The sequence below is a fragment of the Telmatherina bonti genome (assembly GCF_933228915.1).
Source record: "Telmatherina bonti genome assembly, chromosome: 8".
In the NCBI taxonomy this organism is placed as follows: domain Eukaryota; kingdom Metazoa; phylum Chordata; class Actinopteri; order Atheriniformes; family Telmatherinidae; genus Telmatherina; species Telmatherina bonti.
In genome coordinates this window covers 10900293-10914847 of record NC_136626.1, presented here as the reverse complement: position 1 = coordinate 10914847, position 14555 = coordinate 10900293, and the positions used below count along the sequence as shown (strand labels likewise).

The 14555-nt window shown below is 36.7% G+C and overlaps 1 protein-coding gene across 1 annotated transcript; it reads left to right on the top strand.

Moving 5' to 3' along the window:
• Window positions 1–12813: 12813 nt before the first annotated feature.
• dnajc19 (DnaJ (Hsp40) homolog, subfamily C, member 19) lies at window positions 12814–14518 on the top strand. The gene is made up of 6 exons (XM_079245353.1): window positions 12814–12912; window positions 13245–13296; window positions 13379–13452; window positions 13584–13663; window positions 13843–13913; window positions 14123–14518. Exons 1-6 carry the CDS (start codon window positions 12910–12912, stop codon window positions 14191–14193), a joined length of 351 nt encoding a protein of 116 aa, XP_079101479.1. The 5' UTR covers window positions 12814–12909; the 3' UTR covers window positions 14194–14518.
• The last annotated feature ends 37 nt before the right edge of the window (window positions 14519–14555 follow it).

The window sequence follows — 14555 nt, the reverse complement described above, 5'->3', positions numbered from 1 at the left end:
TAATGGAACTATTGCCCCACAGCATAAGGACTATGCTGGGAAAAATGGTTGAAGTAGACTGTTTATATGACGACCACCTAAGGACAATTGCACTAACGGCTACTTAGGTATATAATGTAGAGACATGCCAACCCATTCTTTACTTGAAGCCTACTGTTCCACTTTCTTATGCCTTCTTTATGTCAAATAATAAAGAATTTTTTAAAAAGTATTAAACATTTTTTAAAATAATGTCACAATAATATCACATCATCATCGATCTTATTATATTATACAGTCATTACAAGACATCATTTCATACTTTTTTCATCAAATGTCTTGAACTACTTCCACAAAGCAGCTGAATCAAACTAAAACAAAGGTTTCCAAATGCTTCTATTTTTTAAGTTTAACCTCTAATATGGCATCAAGGGTTTTTTTTTTTTTAAACAAATGCTGATGTTGACCTGATCTGTTTAATCAGAAGCTAAGCATGGAGGCACTGCTGAGAGCACAGCTTGGTTTGAAGCCAAATAACTAAAGAGTTCAGTAACTTGAAAGAAGGTTATTTATGTGTAGAAGTTGATGTCAAAGGTGCTAATTTTTTTATTGAAAAAAGATTACCATGATAGGCCTTAAGATGTTCTCTGCTTTAGTTAGTTAAACTTTGTCATTAGTTATGTAGCTGTTTAACATGTTAAAACTAAACATGACTTGTGGGCTTTTTAAAGTTTACATAGTTATCTGGTTGCCAGGTCAGGTCTTCGTGATACATGAAAGCATTCTCTGTTGTGTTTGTCAACCCGTTTCTAAGCCTAGGTAAATCTACGGGGGCTGTTTTTTGTGCATCAGACTATTAATTATAAGAATATTAATAAACACATTTACATTAATTCCTGGCTGTTATCTTTGTGTTTCCATGTCTGATGTGACCATATCTGAGCAGAGGAGAGCAACTGATAAGCTAACAAGTTAGCTTTTTTCATTGTTGCTGTTTTTCCTTTTTCAAATTCAGGGCAAAGACATCTTGGAGACACCTTTATCTCCAAGATACCTTAACATACAGCTTCATTTTGCATGTACTGCATGCAGGCAAAATAAAGGTAAACAACTGAAACAACCTAAATCTAAATTTGTGCAAACACACCTTACCAATGAGTTCCATTACTACCCAATACTACTCCATAAAAAGATGTTGTGCTGTTTTATTCTGGCAACATCTCTCATGTCTGTCCATCAGATGTAGAACTTTTGTTTAGGGACAAATTTCATTAAAAAGTATTTGCCCTCAGCCTGCAAGCGTTACTGTTTAATGTAAAGCAACACAAAGCTTCTCCAGTTTTTCCTGCTACCTGGGACATGGGGATGCTACAGCAGTTTAAAGTAGAAATACATAGACAACAGGGATGAAAACAAAACTTATCCAATGGAGAAAATTGTTTTATTCTTCAAAAAACCCTGAGCTGCACACATCAGCCTGACATTAAACCACAAAGTGCTGACAGGCCAGAACAGAAGCCCTCACAGCTCCAATATCCACCATGATGCTGATACCAGCCAACATCACCAGGGTGACCCACATTACAATTCCTCCTGCAGCCCATCTGACCAATGTGCACCATGGTGGAGTGAAAACCCACCTTCCCAAACAGTTTTTTATACTTAACGAGGACAGCTTGATTTTGTTATTACTGATGAGGGCAGAGATTCTCCTCAGTGGGTGGAGAACATTCATAATCAGCAGCTGAGTCTCCATACGTAAACCTGAGGTAATTATTGTCTCTAGATAACAAAACGGAAAGCCGGGTGATTTTTTTTTTTAAAAGCAGAAAATAAACTAGAGATAGAAATGACCTTAATATTATTTCTGTCCAGGCATTTCCAATAAGAGTACCCCATCGCAGGGTTTGATAAAAGGATTATGCAGCCAGCCTTATGTGGCTGCAGTCAAATCTGGATATGGAGGGAGAGCTGTTTGATTGAATAATTCTTGTTTCCTTTCTGCCAAGCAAGCAGTCCTCTTTGGGAAAAGTAAAAATCAGCATTATGCCAGATTTAAACATGTGCTGTGACTGTCTGTAGATGTCAGTCTTCCTTATACTCTAAGTCTGACTACCTGCCCGCATTTAAAAACATGCAGGAAACACACATTTCCTCTTAAGCAAAAGCCTGATTTCATGTAAAACTGTAGTCTGCCTTCTTTACATGGAGTCATCGGAGTATCAGTGTAGTCAACTTGTGGTACAGCAGCATCCAAAATACTGTGAAGATGACAGACAGTGTCGATTTCACAGGGCAAAGCCATTGTCTTCAAACTTGAACCAGAGGAATAAACTGAAGCCTTTTTCAGAACATGTATCTGAGCTGTTAGCGTCATTTTATTTAATGACTGCTTTGCCTAAAAGCAGCTCTGTCGTATTTAAATAACTTCTTTATGTAATCTGAACGTAAAGGAAAATTCCCTTCAATTTTTTGTGTCCATTTTTAAAGTGTGTTTGTGTTGGAAATTATGTGATTAAGCCACTTCTGAGTTACTTTCTTGAACACAAATGCTTTAAATAAGAGTAAATATTACAAGCATTACTGGTTAAGTTTCAATTGAGATGAACATATTTCAGAAAAAAGAAAGGCATCACCAGTAAATCACCGTGGGCTTCAGTTTTAGCTCTAAAACAAAGCAGAAATGAAGATTTTTGACAGCTTCTGTTAGAGCTAGGATGACGTGATTGAATTTTTAACTATTTTCTGAATGCAGATACTATTTAAATTGCTATTCCTCAATATTTCCAATATTTATTTTGCTTATCAAGAGGTAGATTTCCTAAAAAAAAAAAAAAAAAATCCACGGTATGTCAGTTTTTAAGATTTATTTAGTAACGAATTATCTGATCCAGCTGTTTGAACTTATATTCTGGTTTCAAAAACTTGAACTGGAAGTTCTGGTTTAAGTGTGTTGACTTGCTGCTGTGTTTGTGTTTGGCTATTCAATCTGGACGGCGTCCTGCTAGGAGGGCAGTAACGTTAGTCGTGTTACCGCAGTACGCAACATGTCCATTACAGAGTTTACAGCTTTTGACATGTTCAGCTCTGCTTTTCCCTTCAAAACAAAAAAATCCTAAATGTGTCCATACTTTTGACTTAAGATGTGATGGTGGAGGATTTATTTGCACATTTTAGCAGGTTGTCCACCATTCTTCGTCTTCTGTTACATAACGTCCAATTACTAAAGCGTCAAAGAGAAACATTTTGCCCTCTACTGGAGAAAAGCGGTAATTTCTTTTCCGTCTGGCATCTGAATATATAAACATTTAAAATTGGAAAAAAAAAATCAAATTTTTGACCAAACAAAAAAAAAAAAAAAAAAATCTATTTAAAAATTCTGATTTTTATGTGAAACTATTTTTTTCTCCCACCACAAGTTTCTATCTTGTTTTAGAGCAAATCAACATTGTTTTTTATTTTTAATCATTTATCGCTCGTATTTATACTAAAGCACTTGGTCAGCATACATGCATTCAGAAATCTGTCACCGCAGCGTTTAATTTAATTGAACAAGAGTAAAGCAATCCCACAAAAACTCCCGCTTCGCCTGGCAGCACAGCAGAGAATTGCTTTCCCAAATGAATTTTGATTCAGACTGTTAAACTAACGCAGCATTATTCACATCTGCTGTTATCAGGCATCATCAGCAGTCAGAGCAGACTGCCGTAAAGGTGTCTGACCTCCGAGTTTAGTTGTCATAACAGGGCTGTGACCTCATGACCTGCAGTCATTACAGACGTCTCCTCCAATCAGCCCCCCCAGCTCTCTGATAAAGCCCTCTGTGATGAAACAGGCTGCTGAGATAGAGAGGCGACATGAGATTTTTATGTATGTGATGGAACTGGGAAAGTACGTATGTGTGGCTGTAAATTGTCACGTCTTGTTACTTATGTGTCTGAAGACGTTTTCTCAGATAGAAGCAAAAGCCCCCAAAAGATTTTTTTTTTCTTTACCTTATTATTCATTTCTGGTGGGATTATCACTCAAGAGGAGATAAAAAATTAAGATTAGGAAGCATAAGCAAGGTGCTTAAGTAAAGGGTAGAGAATAAGTAAGGGCATAAAGTGTATTTAAAAATAAGCAAATGTCGAGAATATTAATTTTCTGGCTAACACACTATATCAAATCTAAACATAAATGTCACATTTACTCTATTTCTTTATTTTCCTTGTGTTGTTTCTGAACACAAAGTACAAGTTTGGAAAAGGAAATGACATGCCATAAAGATCCCTGCATGGCTTTGGTGTCATTACCTACATGTTATATAGCTTCGATTTAGGGGTACCTGAATAGCATTTAATGCATTCTGATACTAAACCCTGTGTGCTTCATGAAACAAGGCCTGCAAAGAAAAAAGCAGGTCTGGTGAATAGTGTGTGGTGAGTTGTAAGAGCTATGAGCTCACAGTTAAGATGAGAGATGTAACCTACATCCTGGGAAAAAAAAAAAACAGACTAAAAGTATATTATTATAAACACAACTGTTATTTTACATCAATTAAAATGTAATTAGATGCCTGCAAAGAAATGGGTTGGAAAGCTTTAAAAAAAAAAAAAAAAAAAATCCTCTTTTTTTTTTTTTTTTTTTTTTAAAAAGCAGCAAGAGGCAAATTACTTTTAGGTTAAATCTTTGCAACACCATAAAGATCAAAGTCACAAACACTGTTCTGCAAGGACAGGATCCAGTTATCTGGTGTGTAAGAACAAGAAGAAGAAGACTGACTGAAGCTTGTGCATCAGGACAGCAGACAGGGAAGAAAAGCTGCATCTCATACAGCAGCTGCATGACTTAGATTTAGCATCACAGATGTAAACATAGCTGAACTCAGTGCACAGAAATGCCCTTTAATCCATACATTTTTGCCAAAAATAGGTTTTAATGAATAAAAGACTTGCGGACCACCTATTTTACTGGATTAGTTCTACTGAAACCTTTCTGATATAACAGGACCATTTTTGTTCATCTGCTACTCGAGTACATTCTGGCTGATTACATTAGTAACTACTCAGAAATAAGTATTCATGAAATCTACAGATATTAATGCAGCCTTGAAACCGTAGCTTTTCAGCAGTAGGTGTACATGTGTACATATATGTAAAATACATTCATTTGACAAATCTTAAATGGTATTTTCTTTTCAGATGACACCAGTAAAATCAAAGTCTGATAAGAGCAGAACGGAGCGCTGGAAAACCTGCGTTAAAACAAAGGATGTGTCAAGCAGTTGCTGCTAGACCATCATTTTCTCCCTTTAAATTGCAGTTAGATCTTGTGTGTCCCATTGCAGCAGCTGAAGCAGTCTGTCTCTAAAGCAGCACTTTTCCCACTGATTTAATGTGTTAGAAAGGTTGGATGATACTTAGAGCTTGGTGTAAGAAAATCTGTAATGTCTTAGTCAAATGATAATAGGATTACCGTGGTTCTGATTCTGGAAAACTCTGCAGTGCATCTAAAAGAAGCACTAAGTGTCAGAGCTGTGAAAAAAGAAGCAGAAAACCTGACACTTCAAATGACAGGACAGAAAACAAGAAGCCACGAGACAACAGATAAAACTAAGCAACAGTGCACCGCTTAACAATTCCAGCTTGAAAATGTTTCTGTTTAATGTCATGCCAAAAACAAATTTGTTTTAGTACCTTATTTTTTAGTTATATCTTTCATTTGAGAAAATCACAGCTACTTTTAGAATCTGTTCATCATTTCAGCGCTTCTGCAGGGTCTTCTGTTTGGAAGGAGAGAAAAAAATTTCTAGGAGACATTTTTCTATTGACAAATGAAAATATATCTCACCACAACTCAGATAAATTTGAATAAACTCTAAATATATCACACTGGGATACAATCCTAAATATTTAACCAATGTATCTATTATGTTCATAATTTTCTTCCAGTTTTATTCTTTTTAATAAACCGTTTTTTAAACATGAAGCAAAAACAGTTTATGTAAATGTTTGGGAACTGACCCAGCATTTAGCCCTGCGTCCAGTGCTTTTGGTTGTTGTTTGCGTTGATTGAAGACTTAAAAGCATGCATCCCAATGTAAGCACACTCCCAGGGACTTGTTAGTGTTTTATTAATATTAAACACATGCACACTTCTGATCCTCTTTAGAACAGCAACTAATGAAAAGGTGATATGCATGAAATTGAAAGTTTTGAGGTCCAAATCCAAACAAATGAAAATAAACTATAGTTGCATGGACAAACAGGCACATACCTGCATTCCTTTCACAACTTAAAAGTTTGGGCGTTCAGGAGTTTTAGATCATTATAAATTATTTACAGCATCCTCGTGGGGAGTTATGGGCGATCTTGTTGATTATTCTTTCAGCATCAAAGTGTGTGCTGTTTCTAAACCTTAAAGAAGCAAGGTTAATCTAACAAGGGTTTTTAAGAATATTACCAAATTATATTAAATGGTTCAACTTGAAAGAACATTTTAAATGATGGGCCAATTCTGCCCAGCAGCAAAGCTTGATGCATAAGAAAGCTTCCAACAAACTTCAATCACAGGATCTTGAGGTAAAGCTGAAACAGATAACGTTGCAGAGCTACACAGAACCACAGTTTGCAACAAACACAGGCCTCAACACCACACCTCTATAGTCATGTGATCCAGACAGACAAATCAAAGAAAAAACTTTAATTACTTTAATATGATTGCACATGTATCTTATCAAAAACTGCTATGTAAGGACATCTGCCTAAAAGAAGAATTTATAATATTAACAGAACAGATATATAAAGCATCTTAAAGGCAACTAAAGCCCTTTATGATGAATCAATTAGCCATTCACACTTAGTGGTTATAAACTACATGTATAGACTGTATGGCTCCAACCGCCTCTTCAACCACATATCCACCACCAAACATTGATACCAGTAATGACAACAGCATGAAAGTATGTTCCCCAAAGACTCAACAAATAAAAATATATGAATATATTAATTATTTCTGTAAATTACCAAATAAAACAAGCAATGCATGCAAGAAAACATCTAACGTTCTGAAAATGAAAATATTTTACATGCAAAACACCTTTTATAAGGAGATTCTTACATATTGATATAATCTACTGATTTTGGCTGGTCACAGATAAAACATCTTGAGGAAACATCATTGGTCTTATCAAACTCCGATCCTCGAGGTCCAGCATCCTGCAGGTTTTTGTCATCTCCATGCTTCAACACACCTGACTGAAATGAACAAAGAGGTTGACAAGAAGCTGTTGAATCCATTTGATTTGAATCAGGCGTGTTGGTGCCGGGAAACAACAAAAACCTGGTCCTCAATGTCCAACGTTTGACATCCCTGATCCTACAAACTTTCCACTGGGACTGTAAAAAATTATACTGGCCAATGGACAGCTGTGGAATTCCCTAAACATACATTACTGATAAACTCTGGCTGCGTCAAAAAATGATATACTTTAAATAACAAATTTTACAAAAACAATCATTTTTAATTATTTTTTAATTCAGCTTCATGTGATTTTGTTCAACTAAGTTATAGTAACGATACAATGAAAGGAGTTAATAGATAAATACTTTCCATTTTTCCTTTTTCATTTTAATAATAACATGAAACTTTATTATTTTGCCATTACTTTGTCATCATGTGTGAAAAAACAAACTTAAGTTATTCCATAAATAAAGGTGTAATGTGTGTTTTCTCTCTGGTAGCACTTAAAGACCATATGACTTTCCCGACAAACACTTTTCTCTCAACACTTCTGAAAAATTGGACAAAAAATAAAAAAAGAAAACAGGACATTTAAACTTCTCCAGTGTTTAAACAATCGATCGTATAACATAAAATGTTTATAATGTTAGAGTAAAGAAAACAAGAGTCAAGACTAAAGAAAATCAGTACAAATGATGATACAGGTGGTAAATTAACAATGAGCCTCCTGAATGAGAACGTATCATGTCAAAGTGTTAAAATGAGCACCACGCCTCCCTGCTGAGAGGCATCATTCCAGAAAATGATTGGTCAGTAAAATAATCCTTTGAAAGGTTAAAACCTGACTCATACAAATTAGTTCTGACCTCAAACTAATCAAACAACCAGATTTATTAAAGCTTGCTTGCTTGCTTTAAAATTGAGGAAAAGCATTTAGTAGTTTGTAGAAACCAGAACAAGATCCAGATGACAAACATCTTTTCTACAACTTCTGAGCTAATGACAAAACTTGGATAACAAGAAAAATATATAAAACCTCCCTGCATTGCCCTTTTTTCTATCGAACCACACAGATCATCTCGAGCCCTTGCACATCCCAGCCGCCTAGGAGCACAAAGTAAATGCCAAGCCCAACTGCAACTCACAAAACACAATCCAATGCAGCGCTGCAAGGATAAAAACTTCATATTATTCTTCTTCACCTCCTCCATACAGCATTAGAGTCTCCCTCTTGAGTAGGAAAAAATACCCTCACTGTCCCTAAAGTATCTTATTGTCATTTCTAATCAATCCTCAGAATCATAAACAATCTCACAACTTTTTTTTTTCTTTCCCCAATTCAGCTCTCTCTGCTTATGCAGTTCCCAGAAGGCTTTGCCTTTTAGTCTCATCCTCTCTGGCAGCAAAGATGTCGGCAAAACAAATAACGGCAGAGAAGAAAACAAAACAAAGTCTCCTGAAATACCTTGTGGATGCCCAGAGGAAGGCGCTGGACAGACAGATGAGAAGATAGGGTTCCTCTGTCCTCCTCTCTCAGGCTGCCTCCTCTCTCGGCGTGCTGTGGAGAGTGACTGCTCACAGCCCGCCTGGCATATCTAATTAGAGCCAGGCTGTTGCTACTATCGGGCAGAGGATCTACCTCTCCAATCTCTCCTGACTCAATCTTCCCCATCTCTGATTTTCTTTTATATTTATGCTGGAATATTTAATTGTAGACAAAAGGTTACTCTGGGCTCTATTCATCGCACACAGGCAGAATAATCTCCTTTAAAAGGCTTGACATTTCAGGCTTTTCAAAAGGGGCTGAAAAAATTATATCCCCGCTTTTGTTAATCAATGAAGTAGAACTCCCCCGAACAAAAGAATTAAATTGCTTGGTTGGGTTAATAAAACACACAGAAATAGCTGCTTCCTGTGGGCTTTTGTGCCTGTCACTGGCTCCCCCCCATATGCATCCAGCACTGTAATTCCATATGATTTGGGGGGCAAAACTCTCATTTCGCCACACAGTTGGCTTTTTAAATCCTATTGAATGTGCAGCCTGTGAGGCTGGCTGATTGGGACCCCTTGCCTGAGCCTGGCTGCTTGGCTGGAAGAACAGGCTCTCTCCATTTATATCTGACTTCCACCAAGGAGAGACAGCAAGTCCACTACAATTTACAATTTCTATACTGCCCTTGCTTCAGAAAAAACATTGTAATTATGCAAATGATAGGGGGTAATAATTAGCCCCTTCACTGTCCCATTGTGTTAGCTGCCGCCATGTTTCAGTCCAATGGTGGCAGAAACGCAGTAGGACATGATCTGGTTTAAATTGCTCCTCAGAGTCTGCAGATGTGCACAGGATCACCCCGAGCCAGGGTGTGTCTGTACACAACAATATAGCAGTAGGTTGTATCTGTGCTGTGACAGAGTTGCATGCCACTGCAGCACAGAGGCCTGCTGGTATAATCTCCACTAGAATCACGGCCCTTTATCAGTTCCTACAGTCAGAATCAGACGTGGAGAAGTTGCATTCAGCTTCCATGCTCAATGTCTGGACAAAAACACACAGAAATCTTCAGATCAGCTGAAATACTCAGGGTAATTAAATCATGGTTAAACACCTACCAGTTCTCAGCTGAATACGCTTCTTATTTAAAAGTCCAAATCTGCACTTTTAAGTTTTCAAACATTTTTTTTTTCCTAAGGTTCTTTCTCCTTACTTTTTTTCATTTTTATTTTTATATTATTAGTGTTAAATTATTCCTTGTTTTCCTGTTGTGTGATGATGTTTTAATGTCCCTGACAAGCACTTTGAATCACCCTGTTGATGAATTGTGCCATACAAAAAATCTAATAACTCAAATAACTGATATAAGTCAGGCTACTGCACTGAGGTATCTGTACAAATAAAAATGCACAAAAAAACATGGATCCTTTACATTTTTATTTCGATCATTCTTATAGTAGAGACATACAAAAGTTCTTTTAAGACATAATTAATGAGGATCATCAGAGGCTAGCTGGTTCAGATTAGCAGAAGATGCTAGCTGTGCTGAAGCTTGCTCTAATTTCAGCCACTTTTATCAAAATGAGCTTTATGGCCACACTTAAAAGTAATCAAAGCAGATACTCACAAAGTTTTGTGTTTCGTGTACTAGCAGTGAGAATGAAGATCTAATCGTCCCATTCGCAAAAAAAAGTAAACAGAATGTGCCAACAGATAAGTTTAACAGAGAAATCAGCGAAACTCTGGGGTTTTCCATTATTTAAAAAAAAAAAAAAGGTTCTCACCGACTCTTCTTATCCCACTGACCCCGAGTCAGAAGTTTGCCTGTTACCTGTCAGAAAACTGTATTAATCCCTGGGGGAGAACTGAATTGTTGTAGCAGCACATTCAAGGTGCAAGCAGCGCTTAAGCTGCTCCTAAATATGAAAAAAATAAAATAAGAACTGAAAATGACAAGCAAGAACAAACATCTGAATTTTCATAGGAAGAGCGAAAATCAGCAGAGTTGACAGTGAAAACTGATCATTCCTGTCGTAGCAAATCATGTTTGTGTTTACATAAATAACTGTGAATAACTGTGGTCCTGCTGAAAGTACAGTAAGATTTAATCAGGATTTTCCACAAGCTTCCAGCTTTACCTTCCTTTTTAAAGAAAAAATTAACATTAAATGACTTGTGTGAACTTAATTTATTTACTGTTTCTGTACTTATTTTTTTTTCTTTTTGTATTATATCCTGGGGCAATTTTTTTTTTTTCCATAAAAAGCTAAGCAGAATCAAAATACCTTGTGTCCCAGGACTAGGTGTGGACACCAGCATAAAAGAAAAGAAGATTTTTCCCCCCAAACAAACAAACAAAAGCAAAGCAACCATAAGCAACACAGTCTGGAGTCCCTCAAAAAGCTTGAGTGTTTCTTTGTCTCAAGAAATCCAAGAAATGTCTTCAGAAATATTTTTGCTACAGCTCAGTTTTCAACAACACAGAGAAAATATAATATTTAGACAAAGTGGAAATAGTTTTTATACTTCAAGTTATCCCAGCATTTAAACTGGTCTGGCTGGTTGCTGTCGTCCTACTAAAAGTCACTAATGCAGGCAGTTGTTAGGAGCAGCTAAATGTTTAGAGTGCTGCCTCTCTGGTCACTAAAATGCAAATAATGCCAAGTCAGAATCAGCACTGGGACTCAGAGTCAAAGAGGAGTGGTTTAAATCAGCTTTCAGGTTTCTGGTGGACATATTACTGTCATCATGTCCTGAGGAAAGCTGGAATCAGCCAAGACAAGGGGGGGTTGTTATATGCAATGTGGGCAAGTGCCCAGCATACAATCTCACCATACCTTTACTCTGTTTATTTCTATTGTGCTGGCAGTGATAAATATACAAATTCTTTTAAAAGGGTTTTTCTCATTTGAGAAATATGCTAAACATACAGCACTTTTACTCAGAAGCAGAAGATGGCCGTGGATTGCGTCAGAGCAAGCAGGTTCTCAGTAGTTGAGTCAAGTGCTGAAAGATGGAGAATAAAATGTCCCAAAAACAATCCAGTGCAAAGTTCAGAGAAAGAAGGAAAGACTAAGAGAAAAAGACAAAAGATAAAGGGTGTAAAGAAAGGTTTTCGCCCAGGGTATAAACCAAGCCGAGACCACATCTGAGCCAAAGTTATTATCACGTGTGGACACTAAATTACAACTTTATGTTTTCACTTACAACTCGGAATGACTAAAAAAAAAAGTTAAAATAGTAATTGAACAAAACTTATGTAAACCCTTTTATGGCATTTTTCCCACCAGTCTAATAAGTTAATTTACCATCTCTTTGAACTTCAAATTTGCATTATACAGCTATTTATCATTATGATCCTATTGGCAAAACCTATGAGTGTTAATAGAAGTTGTAAATAGAGTTCAGCTGATTTAGGAAACTGTTGTAGCTTACCTGAAATGAGCCATGGTCCACAACAGCAAACTCCTCACATGAAGCCCCAGTTTAAGTTTAAATGAGAGGTCTTCTTTCTCTGAGATGATAAAACTAAACATGCTGCCACGCAGATTATTATGTGGATTAGAGTTATAAAAAACAAATTTATATTAACTGCACTGAATATGTTTTGAAATCTTAAAACAAACAAACAAACAAGAAAAAATCTGTGTCCCTCTGTCCATTATTTTAGTTTAAAATGGAAAAATAGTCAATAAATTTGCAACAAAATAAAATGGAAACACAATTATACAAAATATCTACATAAGATTTTTTTTTTTTTAAATCTCACAAATAACGGCATGAATGTATTCTGTCACATATTTCTCCACATACTTTGTGACATGGTCGGTCTAGGAAGAAAAGTAGGACAGCTGCTCTTAATTGGCTTAAATGCATTTTAAAAAACAATTTAACTGATTAAAATATATATCCATTAAAGCGGAACCAAATATTCTTAAACTTAAGTGTCTTCATAGGAAGGATTGCCACATTTTTTTTTAGCATTAATATACGAGTAAAAGTAATACAGTGTCTTTTACGTATTTATTTGTAAGTTTGAGGCCATTAGCCAGAGCTAGCTTAGCTTATGCTAGCACTTATTAGCTAGTCGGTATTTTTTACGACAGTTCTGCTCGATTGTCGGCATAAACACATGGACGCCTGATCAACGAAAACATGAGAGGTCAAAAGTTATGATCGTAGTCTATTACAGAAAAGGAACATAACGCAGAGACATGGTAGGTTGATCACGTAATGTATTATTATACAGGACAACTATTTCAAAATAGAAGCATGATAAAAAAAAAAAATTCTGCCAAAAGTATCGATCAGGTTCATTTAGTTGGCTAAGCTAACATTAGCTTTCCGCTTATGTGCCATTTGACCATTTGAAGGCAGCAGGACTAAATACAGCAAATGTTGTGTTTATTACCAGTTATAGTAAGAAAACACATTCACTTAAAGCTGTTCGGGTTACCTGTTTAGATGCGGTTTTGGCTTCACATGGATATTAGCACAGCAGCATGCGAAGAGACAGTTTCAGGTTTTTAATGATGTTCAATGTATTCAGGCCAGCTCCATGGTGGCAGTGGGACTGGCACTGGCTGCAGCTGGGTTTGCTGGTGAGTAGCCACATGTTTATGTGTTTGTTTGTTTTTAAAATCTTGTAAAAGTGTCGACCTGCATGTTTTGTCGTCTTATCAGGTCGTTATGCCATTCAGGCCATGAAGCAAATGCAGCCTCAAGTGAAACAGGCCCTGGAGAGTCTTCCCAAGTCGGTAAGATGGTGAAAGTGCTCGGTGTTGCCATGTCAATAGAAGTTTAGCAACTCTAATCCATCTTAACATTCAATGAGCATGTGTTTTTCTTTCAAACTGATTTGTGTGTTCTCTTAAATATGCTCTGACAGGCTTTTGGAGGGGGGTACTACAGAGGTGGATTTGAACCAAAGATGACAAAGAGAGAAGCTGCTCTTGTGTTAGCTGTCAGGTATGGTGTCAGGACAGTCTTTCCCACATTTGATCTATTTTCAGAACTGCTTCTGAGCCAATAGATGTGCCCCTGTCCATCCTGGCCTTGTCATCCAGAACTTTAGTCTTATTGCTGCCTCTTGCTGTGACCTGTCCCAGCTGAGCAGTAATTCACTTACTTCTGCGTGTGTCTTTCAGTCCCACTGCCAACAAAAATAAGATCAGAGAGGCTCATAGAAAACTGATGATCCTGAACCATCCAGACAGAGGTAAGGCCAGTATTTAATACCGTTCTTTTGATCATTCCCTCATGTCCTTCTTAGCAGTCTGGTAAATATATGTAAGCATTGTTGGTTAAATGAAGACAAACTAAGTAATCCATTATAACAGAAACTTTTAAATTGAAAACTACATTTTGTAAACTTACATGCAGTCTTGGTACTTACCACTTCAACTGTTTGTCTGTCTGATCTCACAGGTGGATCTCCATATCTAGCTGCAAAAGTAAATGAAGCAAAGGACCTGATGGAAAACCAGGCTAAGAAATAGAAGTGAAGGTGCTGATGAAACGTCCTCACGCTGCTCTTATTCATGCTGTTGCACTGACTGACTTCAGAGAGCACTTCATTATTCAAGCTTTCCAGAGCTGAAATTACACTGCAGAATCTCATTATGAATAAACTCCCTGTACCTTTTCTTTAAATATGTTCTGCATCGCAGGGACGGTACATTCACACCCTTTAAAGACCATCTGAAAACAAGACTCACATGTGTACATATAGTTTTTATTCACTTTGAAGTTTTTGCTATCATCTCAGAGTGCATGTTTTATGAGCTCTTGCAGAATTTAATAATAAAAGACAATGTAATAATGGATTTTGTCTCCTGGGAGTTTTTAAGTTTGGACTGTA